The sequence below is a fragment of the Taudactylus pleione genome, unplaced genomic scaffold, assembly GCF_031769625.1.
Source record: "Taudactylus pleione unplaced genomic scaffold, aTauple2 ptg000016l, whole genome shotgun sequence".
NCBI classification, from domain to species: domain Eukaryota; kingdom Metazoa; phylum Chordata; class Amphibia; order Anura; family Myobatrachidae; genus Taudactylus; species Taudactylus pleione.
The window spans coordinates 51,928,532-51,943,888 of record NW_028284418.1 but is presented as its reverse complement, the minus strand read 5'-3'; the positions used below and the strand labels follow the sequence as shown (position 1 = coordinate 51,943,888).

Here is a 15,357-nt window from a genome sequence, read left to right as displayed (position 1 = left end):
ATGTGGAAGGGAAAATTACATTTCAGGTACAGATGTGCCCACATACACCTAGCCTCAAATAACGCTAGTCCCATTTGGCGCACCACAGACTTTGCAATTTACTGACTATTTCTTAATCTGCTACTTTATACCAATTACTTTGCGACAAAAGAATACAAATTCTAAGTACTTGGTACAGGATTAACACGTTAAGATGCAAAATTCAGGATAAAATATGCAGTCTGGGTCAGAGTTCTATACCAGTGGCCCGCGCCATGCATTGTTATGCTTAATCTGCTACTCTATACCTATTCCGAATATTAATCCTAAACTCAGTACTTGGCACACTATTAGTGAATTAATACATAAAATTCAGGAAACAAATACTCCAGCACGGGAATCACTGCCCATGAAGGAGCATCTAAGTCACTCCAGGCACCATATTGTTAAAAAACAAAGATAGGGGTATAAGGACACATCTGTATTCACTTATTCATCGTGGTTTACATTTCCCAATGCTTGCTGGCGGATGTATTTACCAGCCATTTTGTAAGGCAGGACTTTCTTATTTTACATTTGTCGCACAACTCATCTGGTGGGATCCACAAGCTTCGTTCAGCATGGTTTAGTATCCTTAAACAGAAGAGTAAGCTGTTTAGGGGACAGGAAGTCTGTCAATTCCTAAGAAAGTTGTGCAATGACCAGAATAACAGGCTTGGCAATAAACTGTGTATGTACCAACGCAGACACTAATGTGATAAAGACAACACACGTGCGTTGTGTTGCAATCCACCCCTGTATATTATGATGAGCATTCTGTGTGATCCCTTACTTTTGTTTGAGGAAGTAAAGCTACTGTTTGGTATTAATGTTCCAATGGCTGTGTGTTACTGAACTGTATAATAGACATTAAATTACTAGAGTGTTTATATTTAGCCACCTGGAAATCTGTTTCTTTCAGGTGTTGGTTTGATGACCTTAATATATTTGAAAATATGTTGATTATTTTCAAATGTTTGTTGTATTTTCACATTGAGGATACTGCAACAGGGTTCAGGCTGATGTAAATTATACACCGGGGCGCACATCCACTACCCGATTAAACAGCGATTGAACAATAGCGACATCGTTATCGTTCAATCACTCGTTAATCGTGCACAAATGGGGCATGTAAATGTCGGAAACTACCAGCGATGCGCTCTCTCCCGCTGGTCGTTCCGACATCAATCATACCCTGAACATGCCGGTCCATCTGCCGATAACGACAGATTGGCCATGTTCAGGGATGATGGAGGATGCCTACACTGAACGACTGACCGTTCAGTGTAGGCACTGCAGGGGATGGGGAACGACTGTACGATTATGATGTCATAATCATACTGTCTTTCCCTAGTCGGCATGCGGATGTGCACCTTTAAATACCATTATGGTGCATACACACAGGACGACCGTCAGCGATAACGAAATCGCTGAACGATCTCCCGGGTGTGCTGGATGATCGATATTGATCATCCAGCACACCACCAACGATGGCCAGCGAGGTCCCTATAGTAACGCATCGCAGGCCGTTGGTTGGAGGCACCGAAAAATGCACGATATGAACGATAACTTTATGATCGATATAATTCATATTGTGCATTTTAATCGTATCATGTGTTCGCACCATAAGCTTACATGTGATGGCAAAGCACCATGTATACTAATCTTCTCTATGAGCTGTGCAGTTGATTATTCATTATTTTATAATTTAAAAAAATGTATTCTTGAGTTTTAGGTTTATTTTATAGCACAATCACCTTACCTTTTTAATTAAGATTTTTAAATACATGCTCATTGGAGAGCTGTGTGATCAACTTCATCCCACGGTTTGCTAATCTATATAGGGGATGTAGCCAGCATCCCGACGTGCGGGATGCCAACGGTCCAAATACCGGTGCCAAAGTCCCGACAGGTCAGGAACCCGGCACCAGTATCCCTACCGTCGACTTCCCGAAGTTAAGTATCTGGGTGTTAGGGGGAGGTTAGCGTTAGGTAGCGGGGTAGGGTTAGACACCAGGGAGGGAGAGTTAGTATTAGGGTGCAGGGATGGGGAGGTTAGGTTTAGGCACCAGGGAGGGAGAGTTAGTATTGGGGTGCAAGAAGGGGGAGATTAGGTTTAGGCATCGGGGAAGGGGGGGGAGGTCTTAGGTTTAGGGTGCTGGCCGGGGGAGGTTAGGTTTAGGAAATAGGAAGGGGGGGGGGGTTAGGTTTAGGCACCGTGGAGGGAGTTTCAAGGTAAGGGTTTAGGGTAGGAGAAGGGAAACTACTTATCGTTAGTTCCTATGGGTGTTGGGATTCTGTCTGTCGGGATGCTGCTGTTGGTATTCTGAACACTGGCAGCCCGACAGCCGGGATCTCATACCCAACTCCTATATAGGTTGTTTGTTTTTTTTGTTTTTTCTCAAAAGTGATTTATTTGGCACAGCCCTGGGGGAGATTCTGGTCTTTTAAGACCTTATACTTGATAACCTTTGTTTATTTTGGCTGGTTGCTCCAGTTCTATCATTGTATTTTTGATCAAATGATTGATAATGCATGCAATTTAAAATATAATTAAAAATGTCTTGCCTGTCTTTTTTTTTTTTAATCTATTTGTTATTCTTATTTTTAGTTGAAAAAGCTTTGTCCAGTCAGTCTCCATAAATTTTGTAGGTGTTAATAATATTTAATTTAGTCCTCTGTGGACCAGTCTATACTCATTCTCTTGAGACATTAGCTCATTTGGGATTAAATTAGATTTCATTTATTTTCTTTAATGGATAATGAATGTGTGTATTTAGCAATTTTGATGCTATAAGCATTTTTATTGAACTAATTTGATGTACACAGGGATGATTGATATGCCTTGACTGAACGACTGCTCGTCCAGTGTAGGCTCATCACAGACAAACGACTGCACGATTGCAATGTCGTAATCGTACGGTCGTTTTCATGTCTTTAAGTGGATGTGTGACTATATATTTTCCCTATTGTAGTATCATGTTTTATGTTTTGTTTAATCTTTATAAGAATATTACATTTCAAGTGATACATTTTGTACTTAATATGTCCGTCCTTGTCACAATCCTATTTGTTTGGACGCTTTGATATGGTAAGTGCTAACAAAGCATCTAATCGAACTGTATGATACCCAGTAAGTATCTAACTTATGTACTTCTGTATTCACTTATGAGTAGAAACCAGGTAGTGCTCCCTGAAAACATGTGCAAATTATCCTCCCAAAAGGATAGACATCTATTTACAGCATGACACCGAATGGTTGTCCTGGGATCTGAAAGTGTAAACTGGTTGAAAGGGGCTAAGCACTTGAATTCTTACTGACATCCTTAATTAAAACCCGGAGTGATTCTTTTGTTTTCTAACCTTGGCTAACAGGATGCCATGTCGCCAGCCTTACCATCTTGTGTGAATCCTGATCGTTACTACTATGATAAAGCTTTTAATAACACTTTATTAAAATAAGCTTATTTGTTGTAGTATATAAAAATGTTTTTCAGTTTCCTAGAAACAATGTAATATTTGTATTTTTAAGGTATCATAAATTAGGTGTGTATAAGGAATATCATTTTGAGGTACATCCATTTCTGGAAGAATTAATTTCTAATGGTATTTCTAGATTAATCTTGTATTTGCTTGAATGATAATTTACAGTGATGGAAGCCTCATTTGTCAAATACATTTATTATTAATGGTGATACATTGCCCCCCCAACATAGCATAGCAATGTAATTCTATTATATGGCATAATAGATGTCTCCTTTAGACAAAAAGTGGTTACATTTATACTTTATTTTATTGTAATTTAATTCTACATAATTTTTTTTCTCTCTGGCTCATTTGTGCTATAAACCGTGGACTTTATGCTGCGTCTTTGAGTTCCTTTTGAGTAGGAGCATAACCTGTCTCTAACAAGTATTTAGATGGACTTAAACATAAATTTACACACACAGGTAATGGGGCATATTCAATTGTTTCTCGCTCCTGTCTAAAGTGACCGGAAACTATTTAATTGTTTTGGGTGCCCATCACTTACTGCGTTTTTCTGATCGCAACCCCTTTGAGGTTTGATCATAAATCTACCCAAAGTAGGGCTTTTGGGCACCTTAACTGGCACTTGGTTTCGGAGAAGCTACTTAATGCAGCGAAACCACTGCATTTTCTGCGCAAGTATATGGCCAACGTGACCAGGGCCGGTGACGTAAACAATTGAATAACTCATCACTTTAGATGTGAGCTACGGGCGCCCAAAACAATTGTTTTGTCCAAAAGAGAGACCTGGAGCTGAAGCATTTTATTCATTAATGGTGGCAGGGTTCTTTTCCCCCTGACAACACACCTTGGAGAAAGCCATTTTTAACATTAGATCCACTGTAAACTAGTGACATTCCCAAGGTGATACTTTGTAATGTTTCATGTATGCAGAATCTGACATAAAGCCACATAGTAGAGTAGGTTATGGTAAGTTTTTTATTTTGTGTATTTATATATGATGTGATTCAATGCGATGTGAGTTTGCAAAAGTGAACTCCCAGCATAAAATGTGTATCCATGGTGGCAATGTGTGCACCTAACAAATGAGAGATTGAATTAGAAATGGCGTTTTGCGGGAATCACCGCAATATTGTACATTTTTTTTTTTCCTACTAAAAGCAACCTGGGAGAGGTGAATGACAAAGTAGGAATATAATCCTAAAGCATAGAACCAAACACAGCAGGACCATCTAGAAGGCTGTTAGTGGCCATAAGCAAAGTATACTGGTGGCTATTTCATGGTGGAATAAATATAGCCAGCCAATGTTTTTCAGTAAATTAAAGTCTGTAGCGTCTGTAGCGTATTCAAATGTTTCATGTAATGTTATTAGAGCTTTTATACAAGTTTGTAAAATGTTGGAAAAAGAAACTTCTTAGCTCCCATGTACAGTTACAAGTTCATAAACCCCTTTCCCTTCAATCCAAGACCAGCATTTAACCCATTTTTGACTTTTATAGAGAAAATTACTTGAAAAATGTCATCTCATTGACCAAACTATTCAGTTTAAGCCCTGCCAAGGTCACAGACGTGTACTGTCCTGACATTTTGTTCTTACATTTAGATCTTGTCTGCCTTTTCACCTGCTTATGTTGGGTGCGCACAAAAAATGCAAATTTGCTGAGAAATTGATTTGCAAATTAGATTTGTGGTACAAATTTGCTGTGATGAGATTGCAGGGCCCAATTTGTTTCTTGCTTGAATCAACCCTTTAGTGACCATTGTGAGATTGGCGTGTATAGCATATTGCATCTATGAACTTTATCAGTAGAACATAACTACCTCATAGGGTGGCCCGGATCTCCCGTCAAAAGTGACAGGAGATCGCGGGCCACTAATCAATTGTTCCAGCTTTTCTCTCTGACCACGACCAAAGTGCTGGGCGCGATCGCGAAAAGTGCTGTTTGGGAACCCAAATGGGTCACTTTTCGCCAATTTGAATTCGCACCCCACTGGGGTTGCGAGCTGAAATGGAGCGCTGGCAGCTGATCGCGTCCGACAGGAGCAACAATTGAATAGCTCCGTCGGGCGTGATGGGTGCTGGAAACAATTGAATTCTGCCCACACAGTCACGTAATAAGGCAAATCTGACAGCTTTATAACTGTTACTAATGGTTCTCAACCTTGATGATTGTGATACTGTTATAGGGAGGTTCAGCATTACACTGCTTCATGTTGAGCTGAGGCGTTTAGGTGACCAGTTGCCTTACTGAATGTGAATCCCTTTATTAAAATTGTGCATTGCACATGTTGTTAATATGAATATTTCTTGACTGGCCTTATCAAAAGCTGGGTGACTCCTTTGACTTAGTTCAGAAGGGTTGGGTATGGGAGCCGGTGCTCAGGATTCCGGCGGTTGGCATTCTGAGCGCTGGAATCCCCGCAGTCGTTATGTCCACATCCCGTTCAGCAGATGGCTATACTTGCAGAACCTCCTAAAAATAAATTGAAATAAACAAACCACTTATCATACGTCAGATTTGTTGCATGCCGATTTTATAGAAATTCAACATATTTATATTTCACATTTTGGAATTGGCTGTGGTGGAGCACATTGTAGTTAGCTTTCAGGAGATGATTATTCTGATCTGTGACCTGTCCATTTGTCATCCTATCCGTTAATGCAGGGTTGAATGTGATCGTAGCCATGTATTTGTTTTGGAAAGGGGATTGGAGATTTAGATAGTGGAACAAGCAAGCCACCCATCAACAACAGATGATGGTGATATTGTGCTGTTCTCACATAAATATGGGAAATTCAACATATTTATATTTCACTGATGCCCCGACCCCAGCGTCTGGGGATCGGTGATTTGGACCTCTACATCGCTGATGTATGGGAGCCTTTAGTGGAACCAGTGTCGACCCCTCACACACTCCCCCATCACTATTTGTAATGTTAGGTTAATATTGAGTGCAGCTGATGCTTGGGGTACATTACACAATTTGGTGGAACAGGTTAAATGGATGAATGACTGGTTTGGCAGAGCAGCACCAGAAGGAGTGGTCTGTAGCACAAGGTTAAGGTATGCAAAACCTCCAAAAATCTGTAAACCCTCTCAATAAGGTGGGAAACCTGTCATACCATCGGTACCCTTTTTTGTATATATTTTTTTTATTTATTTTCTATTAAGAGCGGAATGTGGTATAGCTTTACTAAACTTCTGATAGACCAGTAAATCATCATCAGTGTTTTAGTTTCCCCTACCTAATGAAATTTACGTGTGTGTATGTATATACATACATACATACATACATACATACATACATACATACGCAATACAAGAGCTCTGTTTTCACTCGCAGGGCTTCGGGTGCTGCAGCTTATTGTCCGTGGCTGTTACTCTGCAGTGCTGGTCTCTGTCTATGAGCCAGCCCCTACTGACAGAAAATAAACTTTTAAAAAGCGCAATGCAAGACTTGCGTCATTTGACATCGATATAAAGACTCAAGAGTTAGACGTCAACAGTAATTGTTTAGGCAGATTGGCTACCCCGCTCCTGGGTTTGGTCCAGATGTAGTGATTTAGTTATTGTTTATTTTTATAACGCCACCATTTTGCACAGTGCTTTATAGAGAATATTTAATCATCCACATCTGTCCCTTCACCATTTGAACACTAGGGTCCATGTTTTAGACTGAAAAAAGTCACCTAAATCCAACTTTGAACACATTAAATTCATACTAATAGGACCGAAACCAGTGACCCCAGCAGCGGATACATCCTGGATATACATTTTGGAATTGGCTGTGGTGGAGCACATTGTAGTTAGCTTTCAGGAGATGATTATTCTGATCTGTGACCTGTCCATTTGTCATCCTATCCGTTAATGCAGGGTTGAATGTGATCGTAGCCATGTATTTGTTTTGGAAAGGGGATTGGAGATTTAGATAGTGGAACAAGCAAGCCACCCATCAACAACAGATGATGGTGATATTGTGCTGTTCTCACATAAATATGGGAATAACCGTGTCACACACGCACATATTATACTGTACATAAGATTGCACTACTAGGAGTATTTTCTCTTTTAAAATCGCTTACTGTCAAAACTGTTTCAGAAGTTATACTTAATAGACAACCTCATACACCGTCATATTTACTGAAATTAATTCTGATTAAAACGCTTTCTATTATTTATCTCCATAAATCCTTGCTGCTGACCAAGTAAAGGTTGGGAGACAGACTGTAAATGGAAGAGTTTGAGTTTATAGCCAGCACTGCATAGTTTATGCAGAAGTTCCTGGGATGGTAATGTTGTGACACATGTTTTCACTCAGGATTCGTGGAGAAGGAAGAAAATAGGAAATGACTGTGGTAATCACAGGGATCTAAGAATTCATCAAAATAATATTTCTCCTCTGCTGCCTTCTCCACTGGCTGTTTCTTTGTATATGAAAGCGCCATAGCAAATTCTAAATGTTACCCAGAGATTGTTAATGAAACGCTTTTTTCTTGAAGTTCAGATAAGACTTCACTTGAATGCTAGCCTAGTAATAAATAACCAGATGTAATCAGAAGAAGTGGATACAGCATAAAGTTGCTGAGTGACTGCTTAATTAAAATCGTTCTGATAGCTAAAATATAATTCTTATATTTTTTTCGTGTTTTGTCCTTACATAAGAGCTTTTGTTACAGAGGTGCTCATACAGTCCAAATCTGCAGAGAGCAAATGTGTCTGGATTGCCCAACTGATGGTCCTTATATGAATTATTCAAATCGTGAGCTTGTGCTAACATCTGACTAGTGAGGACTAGGGTGCAGAAATCGGCTAAAACTTCAGTGTTTTAACACTGTTAATTTATCTCTCTATAATGCAATTAGTACTGGTCCTATTGTTGTAAATCTTTTTAATATGTAATACAGTATAATATTTGCTGGAATATTACCTAAATATTTGCTGGAATATTACTTACCTTCACTTTATATGAAGAGGTCGCATATGTTACAAATCTAGAGCGAGAAAATCATATTGTAGAGCAGGGATATTCAGCACGCAACTCTCCAGCTGGTTTGGAACTACACATCTCAAAGCAAAACTATGGAAGGGCATGCTGGGATGTGTAGTTTCACAGCAGCTTTATGGCAGCATTCCGAATACCACTGTCGTAGAGTTTTTGTTGTTTCTCTGAACTGGCAAGAGCTTAAAAAAATAAAATTAACAAATAGTGATAAAATTGTGTTGCGCCACCTGTTGGACACCTCAGACCTATTCGTTTTTCACTCATACAGTGATCGCGCTGAGCCCCAAAAAAATGTGGGTCCCAGGGACCCCTTCAGTTTAAAAAATAGGGGTCCTACCTGACCTTTCCTGGGTCCCATCTAAATTAAGGTTTTCTGTAAATCTAACAATTTAGCAGCTACATCCCATGAAGCATGTAACAGATGGCATTGGCCCCCACAGGAAAAAAAAATACAAACACATTGCACTGCAGCCTGCCCTTCTGTGTCACTGCATCACTGTAGCGGGAGGCGGCATTTAGCTACGTGACGTCATGTCACTGTATCACCATCTCTGGGTCACGCCAGGATCGGGCTGCATCTGGGTGACCTGGAAAAGTCCAGCACTGCTAGGCTACAAGCTTGCAGCAGGCAGGATTACTTCAGAATATGTGGGGCCCATAATTAATTAAACAAGTAGTACTCCCCAATCAGAGCACACAGATACGGGGAAGCGGGCAGATGCTCACAAAGACTGGGTGAGCAGAGGCATATATGGGGAGGGGGACAGAGGCACACAAGGGGGCTTCAAAATAAATAAAATATACACACACACACAGTAAAATAAGTATTGAACACATCAATGTTTTTAACAATAAATATGTTTGTAATGGGGCTATTGTAATGAAAAATTAAATTTTCACCAAATGTCCGCAACAACCCATGCAATCCACACATGCAAATAAATCAAACCATAGATAAAGAAAGGGAGGTGCAATAAGGCATGGAAAGCCAAGACGCCGTCTGAAATCTTTTAGTAATTAGAAAGCAATCCTGCCCCTTGTCAGATTTCAGATGCAAATTAATACAAACTGTTTCAGTCCCAACTGATGGCCTATAAAAAGGTGTCTCATTACCAAGGTGTAGAAGCAAAGAGCTCTCTCTTGACCTTCGCGCCCATACTGATGGCATTGGTTTCAGAAGGATTTCTAAACTTCTGAATATCCCAGTGAACACTGTTGGTGCCATAATCCGGAAGTGGAAAGAACATAATTTCACCATAAACCGGCCATGACCAGGTGCTCCTTGCAAGATTTCTGACAGAGGAGTGAAAAGAATTATCAGAAGAGTTGTCCAAGAGCCAAGGACCACTTGTGGAGAGCTTCAGAAAGACCTGGAATTAGCAGGTACAATTGTTTCAAAGAAAACAATAAGTAATGCACTCAACCGGCATGGCTTCTATGCATACTCACCACGCAAGACTCCATTGCTGAAGAAAAAGAATGTTGCGTTTAAAGTTTGCTGCACAACATTTGGACAAGCCTGTGAAATACTGGGAGAATATAGTCTGGTTAGATGAGACCAAAATTGGACTCTCTGGATACTATAATACTGTTTGGAGGAGAAATGGCACTGCACATCACCCCAAAAACACCATACCAACAGTGACATTTGGAGGTGGGAACATCATGATGTGGGGCTGTTTTTCAGCATATGGTACTGGCATACTTCATATAATTGAAGGAAGGATGAATGGAATAATGTACCGAGACATCTATCAGGATGCTGAAGATGAAACGAGGGTGGACATTTCAGCAAGACATTGATCCCAAACACACAGCCAAGGACACTCTCAATTGGTTTCAGAGAAAGAAAATAAAGCTGCTAGAATGGCCTTGCCAATCACCTGACTTGAATCCAGTTGAAAATCTATGGATAGAACTAGAGATCAGAGTTCATAGAAGAGGCCCAGGGAACCTTCAAGATTTGAAGACTGTGCGGAAGAATGGGCCAAAATCACATCTGAGCAATGTATGTGACTAGTTTCTCCATACGTCTTGAAGCTGTCATTACCAACAAAGGCTTTTGTACAAAGTATTAAATAAATTTCAGTAAGCATGTTCAATACTTTTTCCCTGTGTCATTTCACATTATTACACATAATTTATGGACATCTATGGTTAGATTTCTTTGCATGTGTGGATTGCATGGGTTGCTGCTGACATTTGGTGAAGATGTCATTACAATAGCCCCATTACAAATATATTTACTGAGAAAAATGTTGATGTGTTCAATGCTTACTTTTCCCTCTGTATATATATATAAAAAAAAAAAAAAACTAGTGTGGGCAGCGCTATATATCACCAGGGCCCGACAGCAGTGACATCAGATTGGCTGCCTGTCATTACAGTATGCCGGTTACGGGGAGCTCTGTAGGCTCAAAAGTACTTTGTATATTGGTGTGTTGAACAATCTCAGTAGCTTCTCTGCTCACCACACTGAGCTCCGCAGGAGCGCCACGCTGTAATGACTGGCAGCCGGTCTGATTTTCTGCTAGGCTGCCTGTTGCAAATATCATGGACAGTATGGACAGCCGTCGGCCAACTCACACTCCCCTGGTGCAGACAGAAATGCCCCCCTCCCCAAACACTCATGGTGGCCCGGTGTGGGTATTGGCGGCCGCACAGCACCCTTGTACAGCCGCTCTGCCTCGAGCTGGCCCGCAGCACCAGTCATTAAGCCGTTACCCACCCGCTTACACTTACCAGAGGATGTCTTCACTCCGGGTGCAGGGGCCATCGTCGTCACGCCAGTCCCTGTAGTGCTGCAACATGACACTAAAGGCGCCAAAGAGGTCCGTCTGCTTTTATTACCTGCAGCCAATCAATCATTTAATGGGGAACTAGGGATTGGCCGCAGCAGAGTGCGTCCCCGAGGACCCACCCATTCCGAAAAAGTGACTCCCCGGTCCTCGATACCGGGTGTATACATGCTATAGCACATATTTGCGACCACTGCTCAAGACTGAGGAATGCAGACTGAATGCATTGTGATATTCAGGTGGTTCGAGTGCCCCCTGCAGTAAATACTAATGATATGTTTCTTGATACTTGAATGGTGAAAGTAATTTGTAGTATTGCAATAGGCAAAAATGTGCTTTAATGCTTTCATGTTGTAGAGTAGTTTAAGTATGCATGAGACCTTGTCTGTCATACACTTTATAGCAAGTGTATTATAAGATCTGAACAAGGGGTTTTACTGTATAATTTGCCCTCTGGTATCTTCAGTATTCTCTTGTGATCTGACATACTAGCAGAATAGTTGCATCTTGTAACACAGTGAACGCAGTTGTTTATAATTTTTTTCTTTTACCAGGAACTTCTTTTCAAAAAGATCAAAGGACTTGAAATCGCCATCACTGAGTGCTCCTGGCTGGAAGTTATTTGGTAAAGTCCCTCCTAGGGAGAATGCTCAGAAAGACTGTAAAATGATTCAGCAGGTAAGCAGACCTTTCTCCAGTAAGCTTTCCATTCATGGAAGCTAATTTGTGAGCAAATGTTGTTCCTCTACCCCACTTGATATGCTAGCAAATATTTCCTTTTACTAGCTCCAGCCTAGGGTTAGACATGAGAGGGTGCAGGGCAAGTAAGTAATTATTCTGGTCATCTAATGCTGGCCATACACGCTACAATTATCGGGCCGATCTGCCTGATATCGGCGGATCGCCCAGATAATTGCATCGTGTGGGGGGGGCGACCGAGGGTTAAATATTGCTTGGTCGGGCATGCCGGATTGTCCAGCATGCCCGTCCGATGCGATATTTCCCGGTAAACTGTCGGCCGAATCGGGCAGTGTATGCCCAGCCACGGCTGACAGACAGACACGGAAGGAACAGGGAAATGTCTCCTCCCTCGGGGGCGGAGCACAGATGTCGGGCTAATACACTGTGAGAAATCTCACAGTGTATGCCGGCGACATCTGCAGCTGGCAAGCTTGCCAGATAAAATGTGTGTCGGTCTGATAGACATTTTATCTGGCCGTGTATGCCCAGCATTAGTGGCGAGTGAGACATTTGCTGGTTGTCTCTGCCACTTGTCTCATTGTAACAATTGTTGGTGGACGTGACCCTTTTGGAACCCAGAGGAAACCATGGAGTAGCCAAGCAGAAATTACAGAGGAAAAATAGCCCAGAGCTATTCACTTGAAGCCCGCTGGCTGCACTTAATGTGGATTTATGTTTGCCCCCTCCTGATGTAGGGCATTCTGCCCTTGCCGCTGCTGCCGCAAATACGTTACCCCATAGCTCTGAGTACTTAACCTGGAATCTATGGGTTGACTCGTGTTAGCTGTGGACTTTTAATTAAATAGCTTCAGTAGTTAAAGTCCAAGGCTTCAAGCCCACGATAAGTATTGCAGCTAATTGACTCCGAGCCTAAATCTGTATGAGCATAATCCTATTTTCATTTGGGTGTTTTGTTTTTTTTCTTCATTTATTGAGTGGATATATGGTTGACTATGTGTGTGCAGATACTTTCTATATTTTAACTGCTTAATCCACAGGATTTATTTTAAAACTGCTATGTCAGGGAAGTGTTCACCTCAGGCAGCATCTTTACTGTGTCCATGTGGCTGCACGCTCCCAGTACTGCCTTCCGCTGCTAGAACACGCAGAGCGAAGGGAAGGGGAGGCAAGTGGGAAGTGAAACTGCTGCCAGACGGATAGAGGACAAAAAAACATTTGTCCATTTTAAGTAATGAGCAATAATCCTCATTTTAGCCAACTTTCATTTAGTGTCTGTAGTTCTTGGCCCAGAGGTTGTGATGAGTTAGGCAGTGGTAAAGTTGTGTAACAGTCATATCGGGATCAGAAGAATTTTTTTTTATTATTGGAATGGTATCATATGATATATGTAGTGTTTGTTATAGCGCCTCAGCTAATTTCTACTGCAGTGGATCCACAGGAGACCTTGGGGTATAGGTTGATGACGTCAGTCGTCAGGCACCTCAACAGTTAATTTTGTGCACCCAGGATGCACCGGGCCCTTCTCCTATACCCCGCCCCCTGGCCAATGCACCTCAGTTTCGTAGGTGCTCGGCCGGAGTCGGGTCACTGAAAAAGGGCTGCATGTCAGCCCCAGAAAATAGCATTGCTTGCAAGGGTAGTCAGCATGGGCTGTCCAGCGAAAGCCCATGCTGCCACTACGACACCCTGCCGGCGCCGAGACGCTGGCATCGTGGCGGGGGTCTGGGGGTTTTGGCTAGCAAAGACCCCCCAGACGCCCAGGACTGTGGCCGGACTGTAACAGGGGACGTCAGGTAAGCGGTGGGCACACGCTGATCTCACAGTCCATTTCACTTTCCAGGGATGGGGAACCCCTGGAAGTGGCTGCGTGTGACACCAGGCATGGCACCTGCGCTGCCACTAGACCACCAGGGATAAGGGGCCACAACGTGCGGACGTTGTGGCATCCCAGGGGTTAATAGCACGCCAGGGGAGCGGGCCTTCCCTGTAAGGCACAGCCGGCCCCTCCCCCGCTGCAGTGCGCGCTTTTTCACAGCGGTCTGGTGGTTGAAGTCAGCCCTCCTCCCTCAGGCACACCCCCTATGAGTCCTCTGGCGGCCATTTTATGGGTTATAGATGCTGGTCTCACCTGGAGCTGCGGAGCCTGGGTCTCTCTACATACCTCTCCTCCAGTAGGTTGGTGTATGTAGCACTGTTCATACTAGACTGTAGGTCTGGTAGTTGATGAAAGTGCAAAGTAGTGCAGGTGTTATTCTTGCATTGTATGTTTCTGATGCTAGCGCTGTCTGCCTGATTTTCTCTCACTCTGTCAGCCATTTTACTATCCCTGTACTTTATATTCTCACTAGCTCCAGCAGTGACCGGTACTGACAGGGTGTTAGTTTACTTCAGTGATTCTGGACAGGCCGATATTCCCCTCACACAGTCCTGCACTAGGTATTTTGCAGGACCAAAGGATGGGCAGATTATTGTGGGAGGGTTGTGTACCCTGTGTGTCAGGAATGCAGGATAACCTGCTGGGCCCAGCTCTTCTCGAGTCGCCCTGGGCTTGTTTTGCACAAGCATTAACTACCCTGATGGGTCAGCTTGCTGCACCTCCAGTGGCCCCACAAATGGGGTACGCACCGCAGGTTGCTATGCCATCTACTTCACAGGGGACTCCCCGACAGCTGGTTGTGGCTCATAATATGCCTTTAAAACCTACCCCCTACCAGGCGTTACCTGAACCTGTTTGGGTTAATACACTCTCCAACACGGTGCAAAACCTGACGGAGATTTTACAGGGGGAGTCTTTCCTGCGTCCAGCTAGGAAGGAGGTGCTGTCTTCTCAGTCCACTTACTATCAAGTTAATGTGTCGACTGATGATGGGGAAATTCAGGACTCATCAGAGCTTCCTCAAAAAGAGGTGGAGCCTAAGTCCAAAAGTTATGTGCACGGCTTCATTCATGTGGTCCTTGTGGCCATGAATATTGGGGATGAGTATACCCCGGCAGCCAAATCCAAACGTGCTTTCTTTAAGGAAGTTAAAAGTTCAGCAACAGCTTTTCCTCTGTCTGATCAGTTAGGTGAACATTTGGAAGAAGCCTGGAAGACTCCAAGCAGGAGATTTCAACCGCAGAAATGGTTGGAGGCCACTTATCCGTTCGAGGAGAAGTATTTCTCTAAATGGGTAACTCTTCCTCAAGTGGATTCTCATATTACGTGCCTTATCAAGAGTGCGACCATTCCTGTGCTGTCCATGTCATCATTAAAGGATGTTACGAACAGAAAAGTGGAGGTGTGCTTAACGTCCATTTATTCCCTCTCTGGGGGGGTCGCTAGGCCAGCTATGGCTATATGCTGGG

At 42.6% G+C, this 15,357-nt stretch overlaps 1 protein-coding gene across 2 annotated transcripts in view; it reads left to right on the top strand.

The window, feature by feature from the left end:
* The window catches only part of TBC1D12 (TBC1 domain family member 12), a 98,211-nt gene that overhangs the window by 32,676 nt on the left and 50,178 nt on the right, over nucleotides 1–15,357 (top strand). For both annotated transcript variants that reach the window (XM_088476446.1, XM_088476437.1), the window contains exon 2: nucleotides 11,865–11,988. In XM_088476446.1, the coding sequence (XP_088332572.1) occupies nucleotides 11,865–11,988 (124 nt within the window). The remainder of the gene's footprint in view (nucleotides 1–11,864; nucleotides 11,989–15,357) is intronic.